The sequence below is a fragment of the Malaya genurostris genome, chromosome 3, assembly GCF_030247185.1.
Source record: "Malaya genurostris strain Urasoe2022 chromosome 3, Malgen_1.1, whole genome shotgun sequence".
Lineage (NCBI taxonomy): Eukaryota > Metazoa > Arthropoda > Insecta > Diptera > Culicidae > Malaya > Malaya genurostris.
This window is the reverse complement of record NC_080572.1, coordinates 297,307,671-297,326,539: the sequence shown is the minus strand read 5'-3', so window position 1 is coordinate 297,326,539 and position 18,869 is coordinate 297,307,671. Positions and strand designations below refer to the sequence as shown.

The window sequence follows — 18,869 nt, the reverse complement described above, 5'->3', positions numbered from 1 at the left end:
TTAACGGATTACATCAAAGATCGTATATATTTATAAGAACAAAGCTATTCTTAAGAAAACTAAGGAAAGAAAAAAAACTCAAATTCGTCTCACCATGGGTGGTTGATGCGCCAGATTGACCTGTCCCACAATAGCACCGTATTGCATGGACTGCATCTCTCCGGTTCCGTAAGGACGCTCGCCTGCAAACATCGATCCGGACCCACGTCAAATTCAGCCAGAGCAAACCAAAAGTAAAATAAACGGCAACATAGGAGGAAATGATAGAATATCAAATCAGATAAAAATCACGCAAAATCAAATAAAGAATGGTGCTGAAAACTGCGAAAGAAATCTAGATAACGACGTAATGAAACGAGCAAAACATGTGAACACGTACACGGTCGCCCGTGTGTTATCCGGTTTCAAACCAACTACGGAGCGGTTCAAGAAGAATTAAAGCCCTTATAATCCGCATTGTGTCGCGGCACAAGATAACACATGGTCGACGCTGACTGGACGGAAGAAAGGATGTCAGCATGAAGGCCCTGTGAGTGTGTTTGATGGACGGCTAACATCCTTTCCACGATGTATCAGGATCCAGTCCGCACCCCCACCCCTTTTCAGAAGAGTTGAAGCTGAACGGGTGAAACAACGTGGAACGAATCGGAATGACGTCGGTTTGACACTGGTCATGGTTGAGTGATGAAAGCTGCTGCGACACCGGCAACCATACCGGGGGAGGAATCCGCACGACTATCTGAACTATTGTTCCTTATGATGGAATTCATTGTGGGGAAAAGATTGAAGAAAAAAAAATGTTCTGTCATTCCCTCGATGCATATGGAAATTAAATTGAAAAAACACGTGGGTCTTGAATTTTTTTTTCTTCTTCACGCCGTTCAGCTTTAGTTGGCCATGAACATTTCTGTCGCTCAGTTACCCGCAACCGGAGGCCAGATTCAACTCTTCTGGAAAGAAGGGTCAACAGAATAATTGTTCACCGAAACAACACATACCGTCGTATCCGCGCATGATGGCCGGTTTGGCAATCGATTGTGTTTCCACCTTGCCCGATGGAGTCGTTTCTTCATGCTGCAAAAATGTTGCCCTGGAAAGGAAGAAACAAGAGAGCAGGTTTAGCAAAGCTATAGTGTGTGTTTTATTTTCAGTACATTTTCTAAATGAACTAGGCTAGGCTGACATGTCAGTTTATGTCTATTTTAGGTTTTACATCATGAGACTCCTTTTTCAGAAATATTGCTTCAAATGAGAGATACTGCGCCTCCATCAGATGTAGAAATTGAGTTAATTAGTTTTTCGGTGCATTCAGTGTTCAGTCAATCAATTAGTCAGAGTCAAAAACAAATTTGAATACTATGATCTTGCAGATTACACCGTGAGATTGAGTTTTTGAGAGTTTTGTGGTGGTCGAAACTCCACCCCACCGATGAAGCACGCGCAGATCTAACGATGGACAAAACAGTTCATTTCAAAGAAACGTTCAGAACTTGATAGTTTTTTTTCCGAAAGAACTGGTTCTCCGGAACCGTTCATTCGTTCTACAGAAATTTCGAATGTTTCTGTAAGAACTATACGACAGCAAATAATCATATTTCGTTGGTAACAATTGCATGCATTTAAAGTAGCAATCGTTCGCTTTTGTGCACTTTTCAGAGGTCGCCAAAATATACAATTTCAACTGCATTCTTGAAAACTACGACCGTTTCGAAATATACAGTTTTCAATACATTTTCTTATAGAATTCAATCTCTTTTATTTAGTTTGAAAAGATTAGAAAACTATCTTTCTTCAACAAACAACTGTTGTTCACTCATTCTTCCAAAAGACTTCACTCATTCTTCCAAACTAGTTCTTTTGAACCGTTCCCGAACGGATTGCTCATCACCATTAAGGAGCAAGTCTCTTTGCTAGCGTATGAGGAATGTCATCAATGTGTGCGTAAAAACAAATTCCGGCGCATCTTTTCCTGATTTTATTCTATGAATCTTCCATATGGTTGAAAAATAAACCAATCAGTTCATTATGCTTAAAATTGCAATTCAAGAAAAGCAAAAATCTTAGTCTAAAACTCTTCAGTTTTCTTTACCTTTAATTTAACAGACGAAAGGCAATGGATATGGAATTCTGTCGTAAAACTATATATTTTTCCGGAAAACTGCTTTTGCAATAAAAAATATTCAGTTTTGTTTATTTTGTGTAGCGCAATCTACTACAAATGCATTGAAACAGTGTTGCTAACTTTTTTTATTTGGGGATTAAAATCTACATGCATACACAAATTACCAACACAAGTTAACTTGGTTCACTCTTGATCCTTAATTTAGGACTAAAAATTCGAGTGCCTAGAAGGGCCGCTCAATGAATCGAAAAGATTACGTTTTCTGAGATTATCATGGTATACGGAAGATAACCTCAAAACAAACCAAACCTAAAGGCATCAACTGATGTGAGTTTCATTTTCAAATTTGAGACTTCGACTTCCGGAACCTGATACTGAAACCAGTATAGCCAAAGTAAGTTACTACTACAAGGAATAAGAAATCCAGGACCCAACATAAAAAAGTCGATTTTATACCGTGAAAACATTTTTATTCTTCAGTATATTTTCCATTTAGAGCAATACACTTAACCCACCAGTCCTCCAACATTTTGATTCCCTTAAAAAAAAAAAAGATTTGTCAAGGCTTTCAAAATAGGCATCCGTTTCTGCTATGACCTTAGCATTCCCTGGAGAAATCTTTTCAGGTTTGAAAAAAGATAACAGTTGCTGAGAGCCAGGTCTGGAAAATACGGGGGATGGTGGGCCAATCCGTACCACAAATCATTCAATTTTAACGTTGCTTTTATGCTAAGCGCTGAAACTCGTCTTTTCCATAGCTTGATAAAAACTAGAACTCTTTGGTATTGAGCCATCTAGAGGCTTGTTCTCAACAAAAATGTACACGGCTCGAAACTATGCATGTCTATTTAATGAGAAACCCGGGACTTTTCATTACGTGTAGTATCTAAGAAATCGGTGTTAGTTTCATTCCAACGTATTTGATCGTTTTTTCCGGTGCTTCCGGAACTGGTAAAGTCAAAGTAAATGTATTCGGCAAATAACTAACAAAAATCTCAAACTGATAATTTACTGAATAGTTTTAATGTATGTGATTTTTTTTCTGCATCGTCACTTATAAAACACTTTTTTTTTTAAATTGATGGTTTTGAACAGGCCGTCGAGAGAAAACTCGGACCCGAAGGACTTCAATATTACTGGTTCTTATGAGAATAGAAAAAAATGCATTTGACGTGCATGTCAGTGGTTCAGAGAGCAAAGTGCTGGTCAAACAAACCAGATGCTGTATGTTCAAGCCCTGATCTGAAGAGATGTCCGTTACTCCTGCGCAGTCTGTTGAAGCAGAAGGTCAAGTTTCGATTAGAATGTTGAACTATCGAACAAGATTCCTGGATCAGAATACTGAATCTGAATCTAGATTCTTGAAAAAGATTCATTATCCGAATATGGATTCTGAACTTCAAATAGAATTCACTACTTATATTCGGAACATGGATCTGGATTCTTGATCCGGAGTTAGTTTGACTGACAGAGATTCCGAAACTAAACTTTGAACCTATTGTGCACTCGAACTGTGAGGCGGAATTGGATTCTGGACCTGAGTTCTCTAGGATTGCTAAATTCTAAACTTGATCCTAAATTATTGACAGAGATTCTAAACCTAGACCAGGATTCTGAGCCAGGATTCTGGAGTTGGATATCCGACAAGGTTTCTGAATCTGAATACTGAATCTGGACACGGTTTTTGAACCTGAATTATGCTAGAGATTCTGAGCCTGAAGCAGAAATCTACACTTGGATACTGAGCATGGATTTGGATGCTAGACCTGGCCCTAATTTCTTGGCTTGAGCTCTCGATGAAGGTTTCGGGTCTAAATCTGGAGCAGGATTCTGGAGCTGGATTCAGGATTCCAAACAAGATTTTTAGTTAAAAAATTTAACAGAGATACTGGAAATGCACCAGAATCGTGAACCTGGAACTTGATTCTGATTTTTTATTGTGAACCTGAAGCTGAATTTGGAGACATAACTCTGGTCTTGGATTCTGGGCCAAAATTTGGAAGCATGATTAAGGACCTGGTTTTTGGATCTGACCTTGGATCCTGATTCTGTATTCTGAAACTGATACAGAATTGTTTATTTGGATTGGCTTGACGGTTCAATGCATAGGACGCTGGTCTTACAAGCCAGCTGTCGTATGTTCGAGCCCCGACCTGGAAGGATTCTTAGTGTCCGTAGGATCCATAGCACTAGCCATGCGATGATTCTGTACGCTAAGAATCGGCTGCGAAGTCTGTTGAAACAGAAAGGCCAAATTCCACGGAAGGAATGTAATGCTAAGACTTTGCTTACATGGATTCTAAGCCAAGATCTGAATTCCAGACCAGGATTCTGTACTATAACCTGGACTTGGACTTTGGTTCTGGGCCAGAATTCTGACCCCAAATCAGCTCCTGACAGAGTTTTTGAACTTGAAACTAGATCCTGAACCTTGACTCTTCACCTGAACTCTGGACTTGAATGCTGGACCTAGTTTAAGAACATGGAAGTTTGCATTTTGGTCCTGAGTTATAAACCTGTACTCCTGACAGGAGTACATAGGTTTTCGTGTGTTTTGGATATAATTTCTTAACCCAGGCCTAGATTCTTGCTCTGAATTCACTTAGAGAGGTGAAGCAAAAAACGAAAAAAAAATTCTAGACTAATCCCAAAACTACTCCATTCGATGGTCATTATCAGTAGACGGCAAAACAAACTGATTTTGGCTATCCTGGTTCTCAGTTTCCGAATCCGGAGGCACAGAAAATAGTGGGCATATTTTCTCAAATGGATCTCACTCACTTTTCTCAGTGATGGTTAGAGAAATTTTCACAAACTTAGATTTTAATGGAGCGTCCTGTGGTTTTGTACGGAATTTCCGAATTGAATCCGGATCCGAAATCTGGCTCCGGAATCATAGAGTAGAGTGTGTTAAATATTTCATACCTTCACGCGGGCGAAACAGAAAACGTGAAAAATTTTAAATAAGCAAAAAAAAAACTACTCCAATTGGTAGTCATTATCAGATTCAGCAGAAATATAGTTATTTCAAGAATCGAAGAAATCTATTTTGAAGAATACCGTAGTATATATGATAGTATGTTTGATATGAGAAAGGCATCATTACACCACTAGGTGGATTAAAACAGGTTTCTTTAGAATCCAATTCGCATAGCTTGCTATGGTTGTTTAGCTGGTGGGCGGGTTTTCTTCCAATAAACAGAAGTTTGCTAATAAATCGACATTTTTCAGAAATTTCTGTTCTTTGCCAAAAAATTTAATTCTCTAAATGTTATTTAGAACATTTTTATAGATATTTTTTTATTACAATGCACAGTGGTTCTAAAGCCACTTTGATCCAGTTTTTTTGTGGCTCTTCCAAAAAACATGAAAATTTGTAAATATCGTTTATGGTTTTTTGGGCTCAAAAGTTCCCCGACCTTTGCTCTCGAGAGACTGTTAGTGTATTATTTTATTTTGTTTTTCGATCTGATCCGTACATCCGTGCTTTGAAAGAAGACCGTTTTTGACAAAACTCGAACATCGGTTCCAGATCCATTTTGAAAACTGCTAAATTTTATTTGTTCAAATGATAATTTTTGTGTTAAATACGAATGAGTGTCATTTTTCTAGTACGTATCAATTGGAGTTTCGTTTAAATTATTTAAAGCGTTGAGAACTTACAAAACTAAATGAAAATGACCAAAATACTTTAATGAGCAGTGCAATTGTAGTCAGAGTAAACGACTTAAGTTGTATAAATATCCAATCAATACGTAGTCATAATAAAATGTTATTGGATCAAACGAGGAAACCATTGCTGTTTTGTGAAAGTAAGGTATATTATATTGTAATTTATATATCAAAATGAGAAATTTAAAGTGTAAAGGTTTAATACATTATTTTACGGTTTCACAAAGGCGTTATTTAAGATTATTTAACTAACCTCTCGAAAAAATCAAGTAGTCTATTGTCATTGCCTAAAAATAAAAATAGCAAAGCTTCTATTCTGTCACCCAACTGCACTCCAACAGAACTAGAAGCTTTGCTATTTTTATTTTTAGGCAATGACAATAGACTACTTGATTTTTTCGAGAGGTTAGTTAAATAATCTTAAATAACGGCTTTGTGAAACCGTAAAATAATGTATTAAACCTTTACACTTTAAATTTCTCATTTTGATATAGCCTTTAATTTGCTTTGTTTGTTTGGTTTCTTGAATTCACTATTATCGTTATCGAAATTCTCGATCTTGACTTCGAGATCATTTCGAACATCTTCATAAGCAACCTGATAAATAATGCAAAGAAATATTTCTATACTCACTTCGATGGTGCCACGCTCTCTTCCACCATGGTCGATCCTTCGTCCCCTTCGATCCCGAAATGATCCTTGGCTTGTTTCTTCTTCAGAATAATGTCGATGTAGCCGGCGATCAGCTGCACGATCTGTTCCGCTTCGGTCGTCTGCACCGAATAGTACTGATCGGCATAGTCACCGAAATCCAGTGTGAACGTGTTCGGTGAAGCACCCCAGCGACGAACCGTGGTCAGTGGCCAGGTTTTCAAGATTTCCTTCGTATGTTCATCCAACCGGAGCACGGAACTTTTGGTGACACCCAGCAACCGTGGTACTAGCTTGTTCTTGCCGGTCATTTTTTCCTTGACCAGGAAGAACGTTACACCGTAGGTTGGCAATTCTCGGGCGGTTTTCGTGTACAGATATTTGGCATCCAAGTCGGACAGGCTGACGTGACGTCGATGTTCGGCGAAAATTTTCTTCTCGATGTTCTTAACTCGTACGTACGAATTGGGCAGAAATTCACGCAGGCTGTTGAATATCATATTATTTAGCATATACTAACAGAAAATCTGGAAAAAAATACTCACTCTAAAAATCCTGGCTTATGCTTCGCTTCGTTGTGATCACCGAACTGAATCTGCACCTGAATACCGGCAAATTCGCAGGCCTTGTCGTGCGTAACCGGATGGGTACCGTCCAGAATAGCGTCTCTGGCCTGGACGTAGAGCAAATTCAGTTGAACCGGATCCCTCGAATCGATATTCTGATCGGAGTAGAAAAATTTCCTCCTCAGTAAAACCGTTTCCCCTTCGTCGATTCCTTGCTCCCTGAGCGTCTTGCCGACATCGACCCAATTTATCTCGTCGTCCGTGCGGAGTTTCTTCCTCAAACTTTCCATCTTGGTGTCACGTTCCTTCTCGGCATTCTTCCGACGAAGCGTCAACGTTCCCATGTTCGATTTGTTATCCGGAAGATTTTCGTTCTGCGATTCCGGATCCTCACGGACCAAGCCATATTCCTCGTGGTTTGTGATACCGATCTTGGTGCAAATGACCACCATCAGCTGCGACACGGGCTGGGAATCATCCACCAGGATCGTCTTGATTGCACCATCCAGCATCCGAACGCGCAGGTTCCGATGTTTCCGTCTGTATTCCAGCAGATCATGATTCCTCAGCAGATAGTAGCCTAGGTTCCGGGCCGGTTCCAACCACACTCCCTGTCGGGTATCTTCATCCGCCAGAAACAGCCCGAATTCCTGTGCCTGTCCCTGAACCGCTTCGGCAAATTTATCCTTGATGATCCGGCACGCATCGAACACGGTCGTGTTCGGATCGAACTGGATGGTTTTTGTGACGCGTCCTCCCTCGAGGCTGATTCGCAACGACAGCGTCGACATCCTGCCCTGGTGACGGCAACGGCAGACAGCGACGGTACGCGAGTGGCACTGCAAAAAAGAGACAGGAAAACCAGGGAAACGAAAGAAATTAGATTATGAGTGAAAATCAATATTTTTTTCTTCTTTCTCCGTATTCTGGACTGGAATTTCATTTCATGTTTTAGAATGGGAACAAATTAGGCGTGAGCATCGAAAGCTAGTCCTAATGACTGTGCCCGTACCGGAATGAAGCGAAATGGTGAAGGAGGAGGAGGAGGAGGAAGAGATGGTGGACAAGGTATGAATGATGAGAATGGTACGGGGAAGGGGGAAGTGTGTCCCAATAAATCATTATTTTTATCTTTCGTTCTACTCATCGTCTGTCATTATAATGGCCGATAACGAAGAATGGAGTTGACCGAAAATTTCATGGCATGCTGAGATTGGTGGGGGGTTGAAACAAATTTCTGCTCGAATGTAGATCAAAACTGCTTCATGCAGCACATTTAAACAAGTACATAGCCTACTACTTCTGTATAGTTTCTATGGTATTGATGATGCGATTTGGGGATGACAAAATGAAACATCTTCAAGTTTTCTATTTGCAAATGACATATTTTCTTTGGTTAGTTTAAATTTGGTCAATTGATAATTGTTGCATAGGTTTTATTGTGCTCCGGTTTTAACCATTATGGTTTTAAGTTCAACTAACTTTTTACAAATGTTAATAGCTTTCGATCTGCACTAAAAAATTTGTGGTAAAATACAGAAATATGCCGTTAGCGTTGTGAGAAAGCGAACAAATAGAAACGGTCCATTGAACATAGGACAATTTCTAATGTTCCTCGAGATTTAAGCGTAAAACTTTTCTCTCTCTCTTAATGTTGCTTCATGAAAAACGGAAAACCTATCATGAGACGGGAAGTACTACTTTATAATGCAGAAATGACCTTCTGTCTCGAAGTTCTGATTGTGGTTGTGCGTGCATTTGGATTTTAATTATGATAAATGAGGGTTTAATAATCAATTCACTAAAAACTACCTGTCTCATAGAAGCTTTAATAAATGTCAAGCTACATTTTTTGCTTCAGTGTAGTTCGGAAATGATGAAATAAGATTAAAAATGCTAAGAGCTGCTAATATGTATGGCGTTTATGCCAGATTTTAACTGTATAATTTTTAACGAAACGAAGTTTAATTAATACCTAAATAGCGATGAAGTTTTGCAAAAGCCGCATTTATGTTCCAGTGATCAGCTTTAACTATCATTACATTATCGATAAAAATCAAATCGCATGTCTTTTTATAATGAAAATTAAGAAAATAAAAAGTCGTATGAAATTTCTAAGACATTCTTTCATCAGTATCATCTTTTGGAAACGAAATGACAACAAAAGTATTCTGAAAATGACAGTTTATTCACAGCGGATTTCAATTCATTCGAACACATTTATTGTTGACCGAAAATCTGGTTACTAAATTTTCTTAAAACCTAACACACAGGTTTGTGATGGTTCTTAATATTATTCTTTTGACGAACTTCGCGCCTTCTCAGATTAGAATGAAAAGTTCTGGACATACTTTGTTTTTTTTTTTCAAAATGAATTTAGGCTGTCTTTTGAAAGGGGCCAAACTTTTTTTATCTATTTTTTTTTTCAATAGTTATAGTGGAAAAATGACAAATCCTACAAAAAAGTGTCGTACTAGCGATTATTACAAAGCCAGTCGTTTTTGAAAAAAAAATACTGAAAAACAATCTAATCGAGTCCTACTCTGAAAAAATTTACTTAATAAATTTTAAATTGATTTTCGATTTTGATTTTCACAAAAAATTTTCCTCAAGATAGATGATTATGTTCCCTACCAGTCATACATTGCAAGATTGGCATTTTAGGGAAAAAAAATTTTTTTTCTTACAAAAATACTTCTTGTTCAAAGTAATTTTTTTTTCAGTGTCATTTTTATCGAAAACAAAACTAAGCTGAAAAACTGTTTTTCCCTTAAAAATGCCCATCTTACTACATATGGAAGGTTGACAGGGAACATAATTATCTATGATGGGACAAAATTTCGTTCGTAAAAAAGGTGTTTTTTGCATCAAATTTTCATTGTCGATTTTTCAGTGTAGAAATACCCAGATAAGTTTCATTAAAATATGAGAGAGTGTTGCAAACTGCGAATACTATTTGGCACGGAATTTGTCATTCGGAAAATGGTTCACTTGGCTGGAATACTTAAAGGTTTAATTCTGAAATTGTGAAGTAACACTAAAGACAGCTAGAAGTATATATTGAAAATGAAAATGCTACTTGGGCTGGAATCTGAAAGCATTGCTTGTTAGTCGTGGAAGCACTCGGCGTAGTTTGCTATCAGTATCAGAGATAGACGGTACACAAGATAATCAAGCAGAAGATTCATAGATGGCTAAAACGCTGTCTGAAAACATCATTAGATAAGAAACTCATCATTCTTTTTGCGTCACTGAAATATTGAAAATATTGTTACAATTAGAAAAAATCTCAGAACGCAAAGCTACCTTTACAGTTAAATAAATCACTTAAGATTTTTAACAAAATTCGAAATGAAATTCATTTCCAAGGCAACTAAATTAAAACACATCATGTTCTAGGATAAAACGTACATGAACCTTCACTAGATGGCAGCGAAGCGACAGCAAATAAATCTCAGATGTCACGATCCGTCGAAAGATAGAAATAAAAAGGCCCGATGAAAATGTTCACGATTTTTCGAGCAATCGGCTAGAACTGAATTCTGGATCTGAATTCTGAAACTCAATTTTAATGTAGATTCTGGAACTGAACTTGAATTCTGAAACTAAATTCTACAACGGAGCACTGGATTTGTATTGTTGAACTGATCACTGGAATCTGTGTTCTGGAACTAGAGTTTTGAACCGAGTTCGAGACCAGAATTTCTGAACCTGAATTCTCGCACTGAAATCACTCTGGACCTGGATTCTGATCTGAAGATGAATTTTAGATACTGATACCGGTTCAGCAATTAGTTTTCAAATTTAAACTCAGAATTCGGCTCCGAAATTCTGTTCTTGAATCCAAATCCGGAATTTGGTTCAGATATCTAGTTCCTGCATTCTTGAACATTCTGAACCAGGATTCTGGAATGCATTTTAGAACTGAATTTTTGAAAAATAACTGAATTTTGAATCTGAATTCTGGTCCTGCATTTCGGTCAGAAGTTCCAGTACTTAAGGTTCAGAACTCAGTTTCAAAATATTGAACCTGAATTCCGAACAGAAATTTTGGATCTGAATTCTGGTCTAAACCTCAGGTTTTATAAATTCAAAATTTCAAAATTCAGATCCCAGTCCAATTTATTTTTTCGAAATTTAGTTCTAAAGTCCAGATCTATTATAAAGATCCTGAACTCAATTCCAAGGTTTAAGCTCTAAGATTCGGCTTCTGTTCCAGTGCTCTAGAACTCGATTCTGGTTTAGTTTCTTCAATATTGAAGAATGTGGATTCTGGAACCGGTTTTCTGAGCCGAATGCTAGAACTAAGATCTGAAACTCGATTTTAATGTAGATTCTGGAACTGAACTCTGAATCGAAACTCTTGAACTGAGTTCTGAAACTTAATTCTACAACGGAGTACTGCATTTGGATTATTGAACTGGTCACTGAATCTGTGATCAGGACCCAAATTATTGAACTGAATTCGAGACCAGGATTCTGGTGGCGACACTGAATTCTGAACCTGAATTCTCGCACTGAACTTTGGACCTGGATTCTGATCTGCAGATGAATTTTAGATACTGATTCCGGTTCAGCATTTAGTTTTTAAATTCAAACCCAGAATCCAGTTCCGAAATTCTGTTCTAGAATTCGGTTCAGACATCTTGAAAATGCTGCACTCTTGGACATTTTGATCCTGTATTCTGGAATGCATTTTAGAACTACATTCTTGACGAACAACTGAATTTTGAATTTGAATTCTGGTCCTGAATTTCGGCCTAAAGTTGCAGCACTTAAGGCTCAGAACTCAGTTCCAGAACACTGAAGCTGAATTCCGAACAGGAATTTTTGATCTGCATTCTGGTTTGAAACTCAATGTTTGGTCCAGAATTCAGTTTCAAAATTCAGATCCTAGTCCAGAATTCATTTTCGAAAATTAGTTCCAAAGTCCAGATCTATAATCAAGATCCTGATTTCAATTAAAAGGTTTAAGTTCTGAGATTCGGCTTCTGTACCAGTGCTCTAGAACTCGATTCTGGCCTTATATTCTAGTTTAGTTTCTTCAATGTTGAAGAATCTGAACTCTGGAACCGATTTTTTGAACTGAGTTCGAGACCAGAAATTCTGAACCTGGATTCTGATCTGCAGATGAATTTTAGATATTGATTCCGACTCAGCATTTAGTTTTCAAATTCAAACCCAGAATTCAGTTCCGAAGTTCTGTTCTTGAATCCCGATCCGGAACTTGGTTCAGAAATCTTCAAAATCTAGTTGCTGTATTCTTAAACCTTCTGAATCTGGATTCTGGCATGCATTGTAAAACTGAATTATGAAAAAACAACTGAATTTCGGATGTGAATTCTGGTCCTGAATTTCGACCTGAAGTTCCAGTACTTAAGGTTCAGAACTTAGTTTCAGAACACTGAACCTGAATTCTGAAACTGAGTTCCGAACAGAAATTTTTGATCTGAATTCTGGTTTGAACCTCGATTTTTGTTCTTGAATTCAGTTTCAAAATTCAGATCAAAGCCCAGAATTCATTTCCGAAATTAAGATCCAAGGTCCAGATCTAGAATCAAGATCCTGATCTCAATTCCAGATTTCAGTTTTTAAAACCGAGAATTAGATTCATGTTCTGAGATTCGGTTTCTGTTCCAGAATTCTGGAGTTCGATTCTGGCTTTGGATTCTGGACGAGGAGCTAAATTTTAGATCTGAAACTTGGAAAAAATCTGGTCTTAGATTCAACTGAATTTCAAAACTAGATTCTGGACATGGATTCTGGACGAGTCAACTGGCATGAATGAGGCATCAAATTTTTACCTTCTTCATTTATCAAACATTTTAGGAACATTTAATTCCGAGTTATTTGTGGCTATTTCATGCTACCGAAAATTCTATCACAAATTGCTGATCATATCTCCAATGACGAGGAGCAAAAATTATGTTGATACGCTAAATAAAACAAGAGATATTCATTATAAAAAACGTATCACTGATAGGGGTCTCATAGTAAAGTAAGACGTATTTACGTAAAAAGTTATTCGGTTATCAAATGTCAAAGTTATAGAATGTTATAATACCGACATAAGAAATTGTGTACCCTGTCTGTTAATCTTCTTCATCCGAGAATTGGAATTGAATTGAAATTGGAATTAAAAATATCAATATGTACGTGTTTTCCGCAAGTATATCTTTGGCTGAAATTGGACGATCACATTGAATCTACCCAAATATTCTGTGTCCCTATTGTAGATAGGGAGGTACATGGAATTGAAGGAAAACATCGTTAGACAACAAGATTTACCATCCCTCGCCCGGCAGTAGTTTTGGAGAAAAAGATCGTGCTATTGAGGAGAGTTGCTTAATTCAACTTTTCTTGTTATGCCGCAAATATCACACAACCGTTGTGGTGTAATAAATGATGCTAGAAATGTACTTGAGCATTCATTACACCATATTATTTTATTACCATATTATTTGGGACATGCGCATGATTTTGTCTGAGTGGGCTAATTATGGTCTTGACAACAAATTTTCATCCGATGGGTAATCAGATTTCCAGAGACATTTCTCAACTAATCAAAAGTTGTGAGAAAAGGGACTGCTTTGGCTTAAACAGCTTACGAATTTCTTGAATAGCATTCTGAGTAATCCATTTTTTAGTAATTATCCACACTTGATGCAACCGAACGAATCACCAAGCTGCTTCTGAAACTGTTTTAAGTAAATGTGGAGCTTCTGGTTGCTTGCGTTAGCTCTCGAATTATGAGTTCTGATTTCTCATCAGATCGGTAGATTGATATAATTTGTTACTCATTGAAACATTGACCGAATATTCCAATCCATCCGAGAAAGAAAGATTAGCCCAAATGTGAACCAAGTATGTTGTACTTCATTTTAATAAAATAACTCAAAACCAATCATCTTTATTTCAACAGGTTTTGAAAACCATAATATTTTTCTTTCAATGAATCATCCCACAATCTTTACTAAATGCTAAAACATTCTCGTATATGGACTGTAAATCATCGTCTCCTTTTTAGAGAAGATTACCTGCAGTAAACTATAAACCAGAGGTGGAATAAGCAATTTCGTTGATTCACAGTAAATAAAAAAAGTCAGTATTATCTTTCCCTATCACATATTTATTGTAGATATTATGATGAATTTGGAAACGAATGATTTTTAATAAGATACATTTTGGGTTTTACTTTGAATTTAACAGTGTATTCGTCGTTATCAGTATCACTGTCTGATTCAGAATCAACATTTCAATAAAGTTAGGCTCTTTTTAATGCTACTCTTCGCTCATTAAACAGGGTTGAAGTTAAAATGGCGGTCACTTACGGCTTCGGTGTTATTGAGGTTTCTATGCCCGGTGAAAAATAAACGGTGCCTCTAGTGCAAAATGAGTGACTAATATATTTCCCGATGACAACAAAACAATACGTAAGAGCAATTCACACGTGGCATCAGACGACTATCACCGGCATGAAACGGTTACGGAACAACAACACTAATTGTAAGCAATTCATATGAAGGGACACAACGTCAAGTTCGCGGAACATTTTGACGTCGGATACGTGAGTAATATTCGGTTAAAATAATTAATAAATTAATGACGTTGACCGATGTTGATTGATCGTCTGAATCGTATTTTATACAGGCGTTTCCTGATGAATACAAACCAATATCATTTGCATTTATGGTTGTAAGTGAGCTGTCAGAAAAGTCAACAATGCTATAAGTGACGTAAACGTCAAAACTGATTACCACTCTATTTTCTCGGATATGGATTATCCGATATTAATTCGTGATGTTTTTGAAATTTATTCAGCAATACCGCGATGGAGTAGTAACTAAAAAAATTATTATACATGCTGCGATGAATAATTATGATGCCAAGAAATACATTTCCAATCGCAAAGCGTGCTATGCAACTGATTAATATTACCCTATTTAGCTTGAATATCATACACAGAAGTAACAGGAGTGCAGGATTTTGCTATGTCAATTCGAACGCACCATTCAAACGCTGCGCCAAATTCTGCGCTCCTGTTACTTCTATAAATCAAATTCATGTGAAATCGTTCTGTTTTCAGTGCTAATTGAATATATTTTTCAATTTCAATCATTTCATTTCATCATTTGGTTTGGTATCGAAATAAAAACCGTCACAAATGACGACGTTATGAATTTATTGCCCACTATGAGTAAGACTGTCGCATGCGACTTTCATCTGTGTGAACCGCGCGACATTCATATGACTGCCCGGATAGCAGGCAACGTGAAAATTTCCAGCACACGACATTAAAAAAAATGTCATCAGTTTCCTGCACTGGTTGCGATGCCTATTTTCATGCGACTGAAGCACTCTAACCTCGTTCTTGCATAAATGCGCTGAGTACGTACGAAGCGTTGTATATGCATTTCTGCCGCGGTTAAATGCGCGAACGAGTTCCCACAACTTTAAACATAATCACAATTTTAGTTTTGTTACCCAATTTTTTAATTCACGGTATTCGGGTTTTGATTCACAATCGGAAATTTTGATTCACATTTTCGTGTGCAAAACGGACTTATTTCCACCTCTGCTATAAACTACTAAATAATGCATCCCTTTTGATATAAAGAGATACTAGTAAGATTAAACTTACAACTACGAGATATATAAATAAACGACGCCCTATTTAATCGGCTTGTTTGCTGAGACGTGTTATTGGCATCCCAGGATAGTTAAAATAGTAGAACTATTCCAATGAATAAAGAAAAATTGCATGCTCGAGTCCTGTCTCTGGAGAAAACAACCTCCTTAAACTGCGTTAAAAATATTGCATTCATTCATCTTCATTCACTTTAAACATTGTCCGACGCTTCATCATGCTTCGTGTTGCAAATTACTTTATGCCACCAAAAAAAAAATCGATTATTTTAGTTGACTGAATACATTGGAAAAATTGCTTAACTGAAATAAAGTAAACAAGTGGCAACGAGAAAGCTTGCTAGATTAGGGTAATTTAATACCCCCCGGAATCGTCGAAAATGTTCCATCAATTTTCCTTGAAACACACAGCCTACTTTTATCAGCACCCTAATTCAAAATGTCGTCCTCCTGATAGAATACAATGTCAAAAGTGGCAGCCACGGTGTGACGGAACGGTAAAGCTTCAGCGGGAGTCGGATGTGTAATCAAAACTCATTACGATCATCGACGGAAGACAGACACCAACCAACCCTCGGTGTTCTCGGATGGTGAAAATGGAACCGGAGGCAGTAACAGCTTTTCTCACCGTCTCACAGCATAAAGGAAAAGGTTCGAAAAAGCAATTTCTCTTGCGCAAAAGGAAAAACACGAATAGGTACATATTTTCCACCTAGCAAAATTGATCCGACTGCTTGTCATTCATCCGTTCTTATCACGAGTATCGGATTGATTGTATCGTACCGATCAAAAATGGAAATTGAAACAATTCAACAAAGCTGGGAAATTCGGAACTCAAAGGTAGCCCAATTTGTCCCGAAAAATAAAAATAAAAATCCTCTGTTGTAGCTCTGAATGGAAGCAGCACAGCATCAATCATGTCAGATCAAATGAATGATTTTTCCACATCCGGTCAACTGTCGCGATTCATGACATTTCACATATCCACATCAGAAAAACGCGATGATGAATTGTGGGCCACTTTTGTACACATTCGCATACATGACGGTCTCCACCAACCTCTCGCAGCCGGTGCGTGTTTGACCGAAGATTAAGGACGTCAATCCTAGTGACAAAAGGCGCGTCAAAATAACCAGTTTTCCAAACCTCCATGACAAGAGCACCTAACCAGCTAACCCTTGAATGGCCTCGTGACGGATGCGAAAAAAAAATCATCTAACATCTACCCCCCCGGTTGATGATGATGCCAACCAAAGCCTGGGAACAGTCGTAAATCATCGGTTTTATTGTCGGTGCATCCGTTTGGCGTAGGTGTGTGTGTGTGTGTGTGGGGTACGACGGTCATTGGACATTCGACAAACGCACTGCGATAAACAACCGAAACAGTGCCATTTCACTGAATATTTTAGCATGGAATTGACGGTTTACGTTCAGTTCCAGAAGTGGGGAGTGTATGTGTGTGTGTGCGTGTGTGTATGTGGACAGGAGGCAATAACAAGCATAAACATATCATTCTCACGCACCATTGGAGGATATCGCACGGTACTGTCGCAGTGATACTCATCTCCAGTGGGCGAACACGGAGGACCGGAATCAGGAACTCGACGCCATGACCGAGAGGCGCCACGCGTTTCGTGATGTTACTGGCCTAAATTGCTACAGTTTTCGCAGAGTTGTGTGTGCGGTCGATCTGAACCGGGTCCGTCAGTCCAGTCCTCGTTAATTAATATTCCCGCCATCCGAGCGACCGTGACAGACGAGAATGGTGCGGAACCCGATATGTGCTAAACTTGTTGACTGTGCTCGATCATGCCCGATAGCAAATGGTCTAATCTGGGGTTGTAGCCGATTCCGGGTCGATCCGGTCACGAATAGGAAATCGTAGAGGATTCTCTCATGCACTTGAAACAGTATATTTCTGTTAAGAATGTTAGATTTAATGACTCGTGTCAATAGCTTCCACGCATTTGTCAGAAATATTGCGTTGCTGAATTTTCACATTTCTTACGTAATAGCTTGATATTGGTATTTTATGTTGCCAATTTTTGTGAAGTATTTTGAAATTGCTAAGATAAGGATCAAATTAAAATTATAGCGGAATCTCCTCAAGCAACCAAAAGTTTTACTTTCTAGCTGCTTTAAAATAGACGAGGAATTTTTGGGACAGTTCGCTTTCACATCTCATCCAAGTCAGTCGATAAAACAAAACCGCTTACGTTGAGGACAGAAGAAACCAAGTACAGTATTGTGTAGTGAACAATAGACCTCGAAAATTAGTGAACCAAACGAACAAAAGCTACCGCCGACACGAAAGAATACAATTATTGTTGACTTCCAGCAGTGCAAAACTCGACCTTCGATACGAGAACTTGAAGGTTTGCTTAAGGAGCAAATGCATCTCGACATTAAACGTGTGCATTTACTTCAATGCAATAAGACGAATAATGTTGTTTACATCCAGTTTTATAAAGAGTTGGATGCAATTCAACTCGCAAAAGACAATAACAATGTGCATTATGTGGAGCACGAGAACATTAATTACAACATTCCAATATATATGGAAGATAGTGCTATAGAAGTGCGTGTGCATGATCTTCCCTCAAGCGTCATCGATTCTTATATTCGCAAAACTATGTCCCAATACGGAGAGATTCTCTCTATCGAGAAAGAAAAGTGAAAGAACTTTTTCCCCGGTATTCTAAATGGCGTACGTTTGTTACCCATGCGCTTGAGGGGGCCTATACCTTCTTATGTGACATTCGGTCAGGATACAAGAATCCCGTGCAAATCACTTGTTACCTATGACAATCAGATGGCCACATGTCAATATTGCCAAAAAGCTGTTCACTATGGTAAGCCATGTGATAAACTGGACAAAGAGACAACCCCACCAAAGGACAACGGTGCTTCCTTCACACCAACCCCAAGCAACCCCAGTACACCTGTGACAGCCACCAACAACAATGAAGCATCCCCTTCAAAGAAACCATCAGTATCCTCTATAAAACAAAGTACACCAGCTACAGTTAACAACTTACCTTGCAACCAACCAGCAACTGCAATCAATGTACAACAAGGCGCATCTACAGCAACTAGCAACAAAATCAACAACAATACCACCGATGCGGCAATGGATGACGAGACGAACCGCGAACAAACTGCCCCTAAATCATCGCAGGACGGAAATGGAAGCTCCTCTCCCCCTAGAAAAA

The 18,869-nt window shown here is 38.2% G+C and overlaps 1 protein-coding gene across 8 annotated transcripts in view; it reads right to left on the bottom strand.

Annotated features, from left to right (window-relative positions):
* The window catches only part of LOC131436870 (talin-2), a 179,095-nt gene that overhangs the window by 48,746 nt on the left and 111,480 nt on the right, over positions 1-18,869 (bottom strand). For all 8 annotated transcript variants that reach the window (XM_058605827.1, XM_058605828.1, XM_058605829.1 and 5 more), the window contains 4 exons: positions 6,991-7,850; positions 6,428-6,931; positions 999-1,090; positions 94-182 (listed from right to left, as the gene is read on the bottom strand). In XM_058605827.1, the coding sequence (XP_058461810.1) occupies positions 94-182; positions 999-1,090; positions 6,428-6,931; positions 6,991-7,802 (1,497 nt within the window). In that variant the 5' untranslated portion in view covers positions 7,803-7,850. The remainder of the gene's footprint in view (positions 1-93; positions 183-998; positions 1,091-6,427; positions 6,932-6,990; positions 7,851-18,869) is intronic.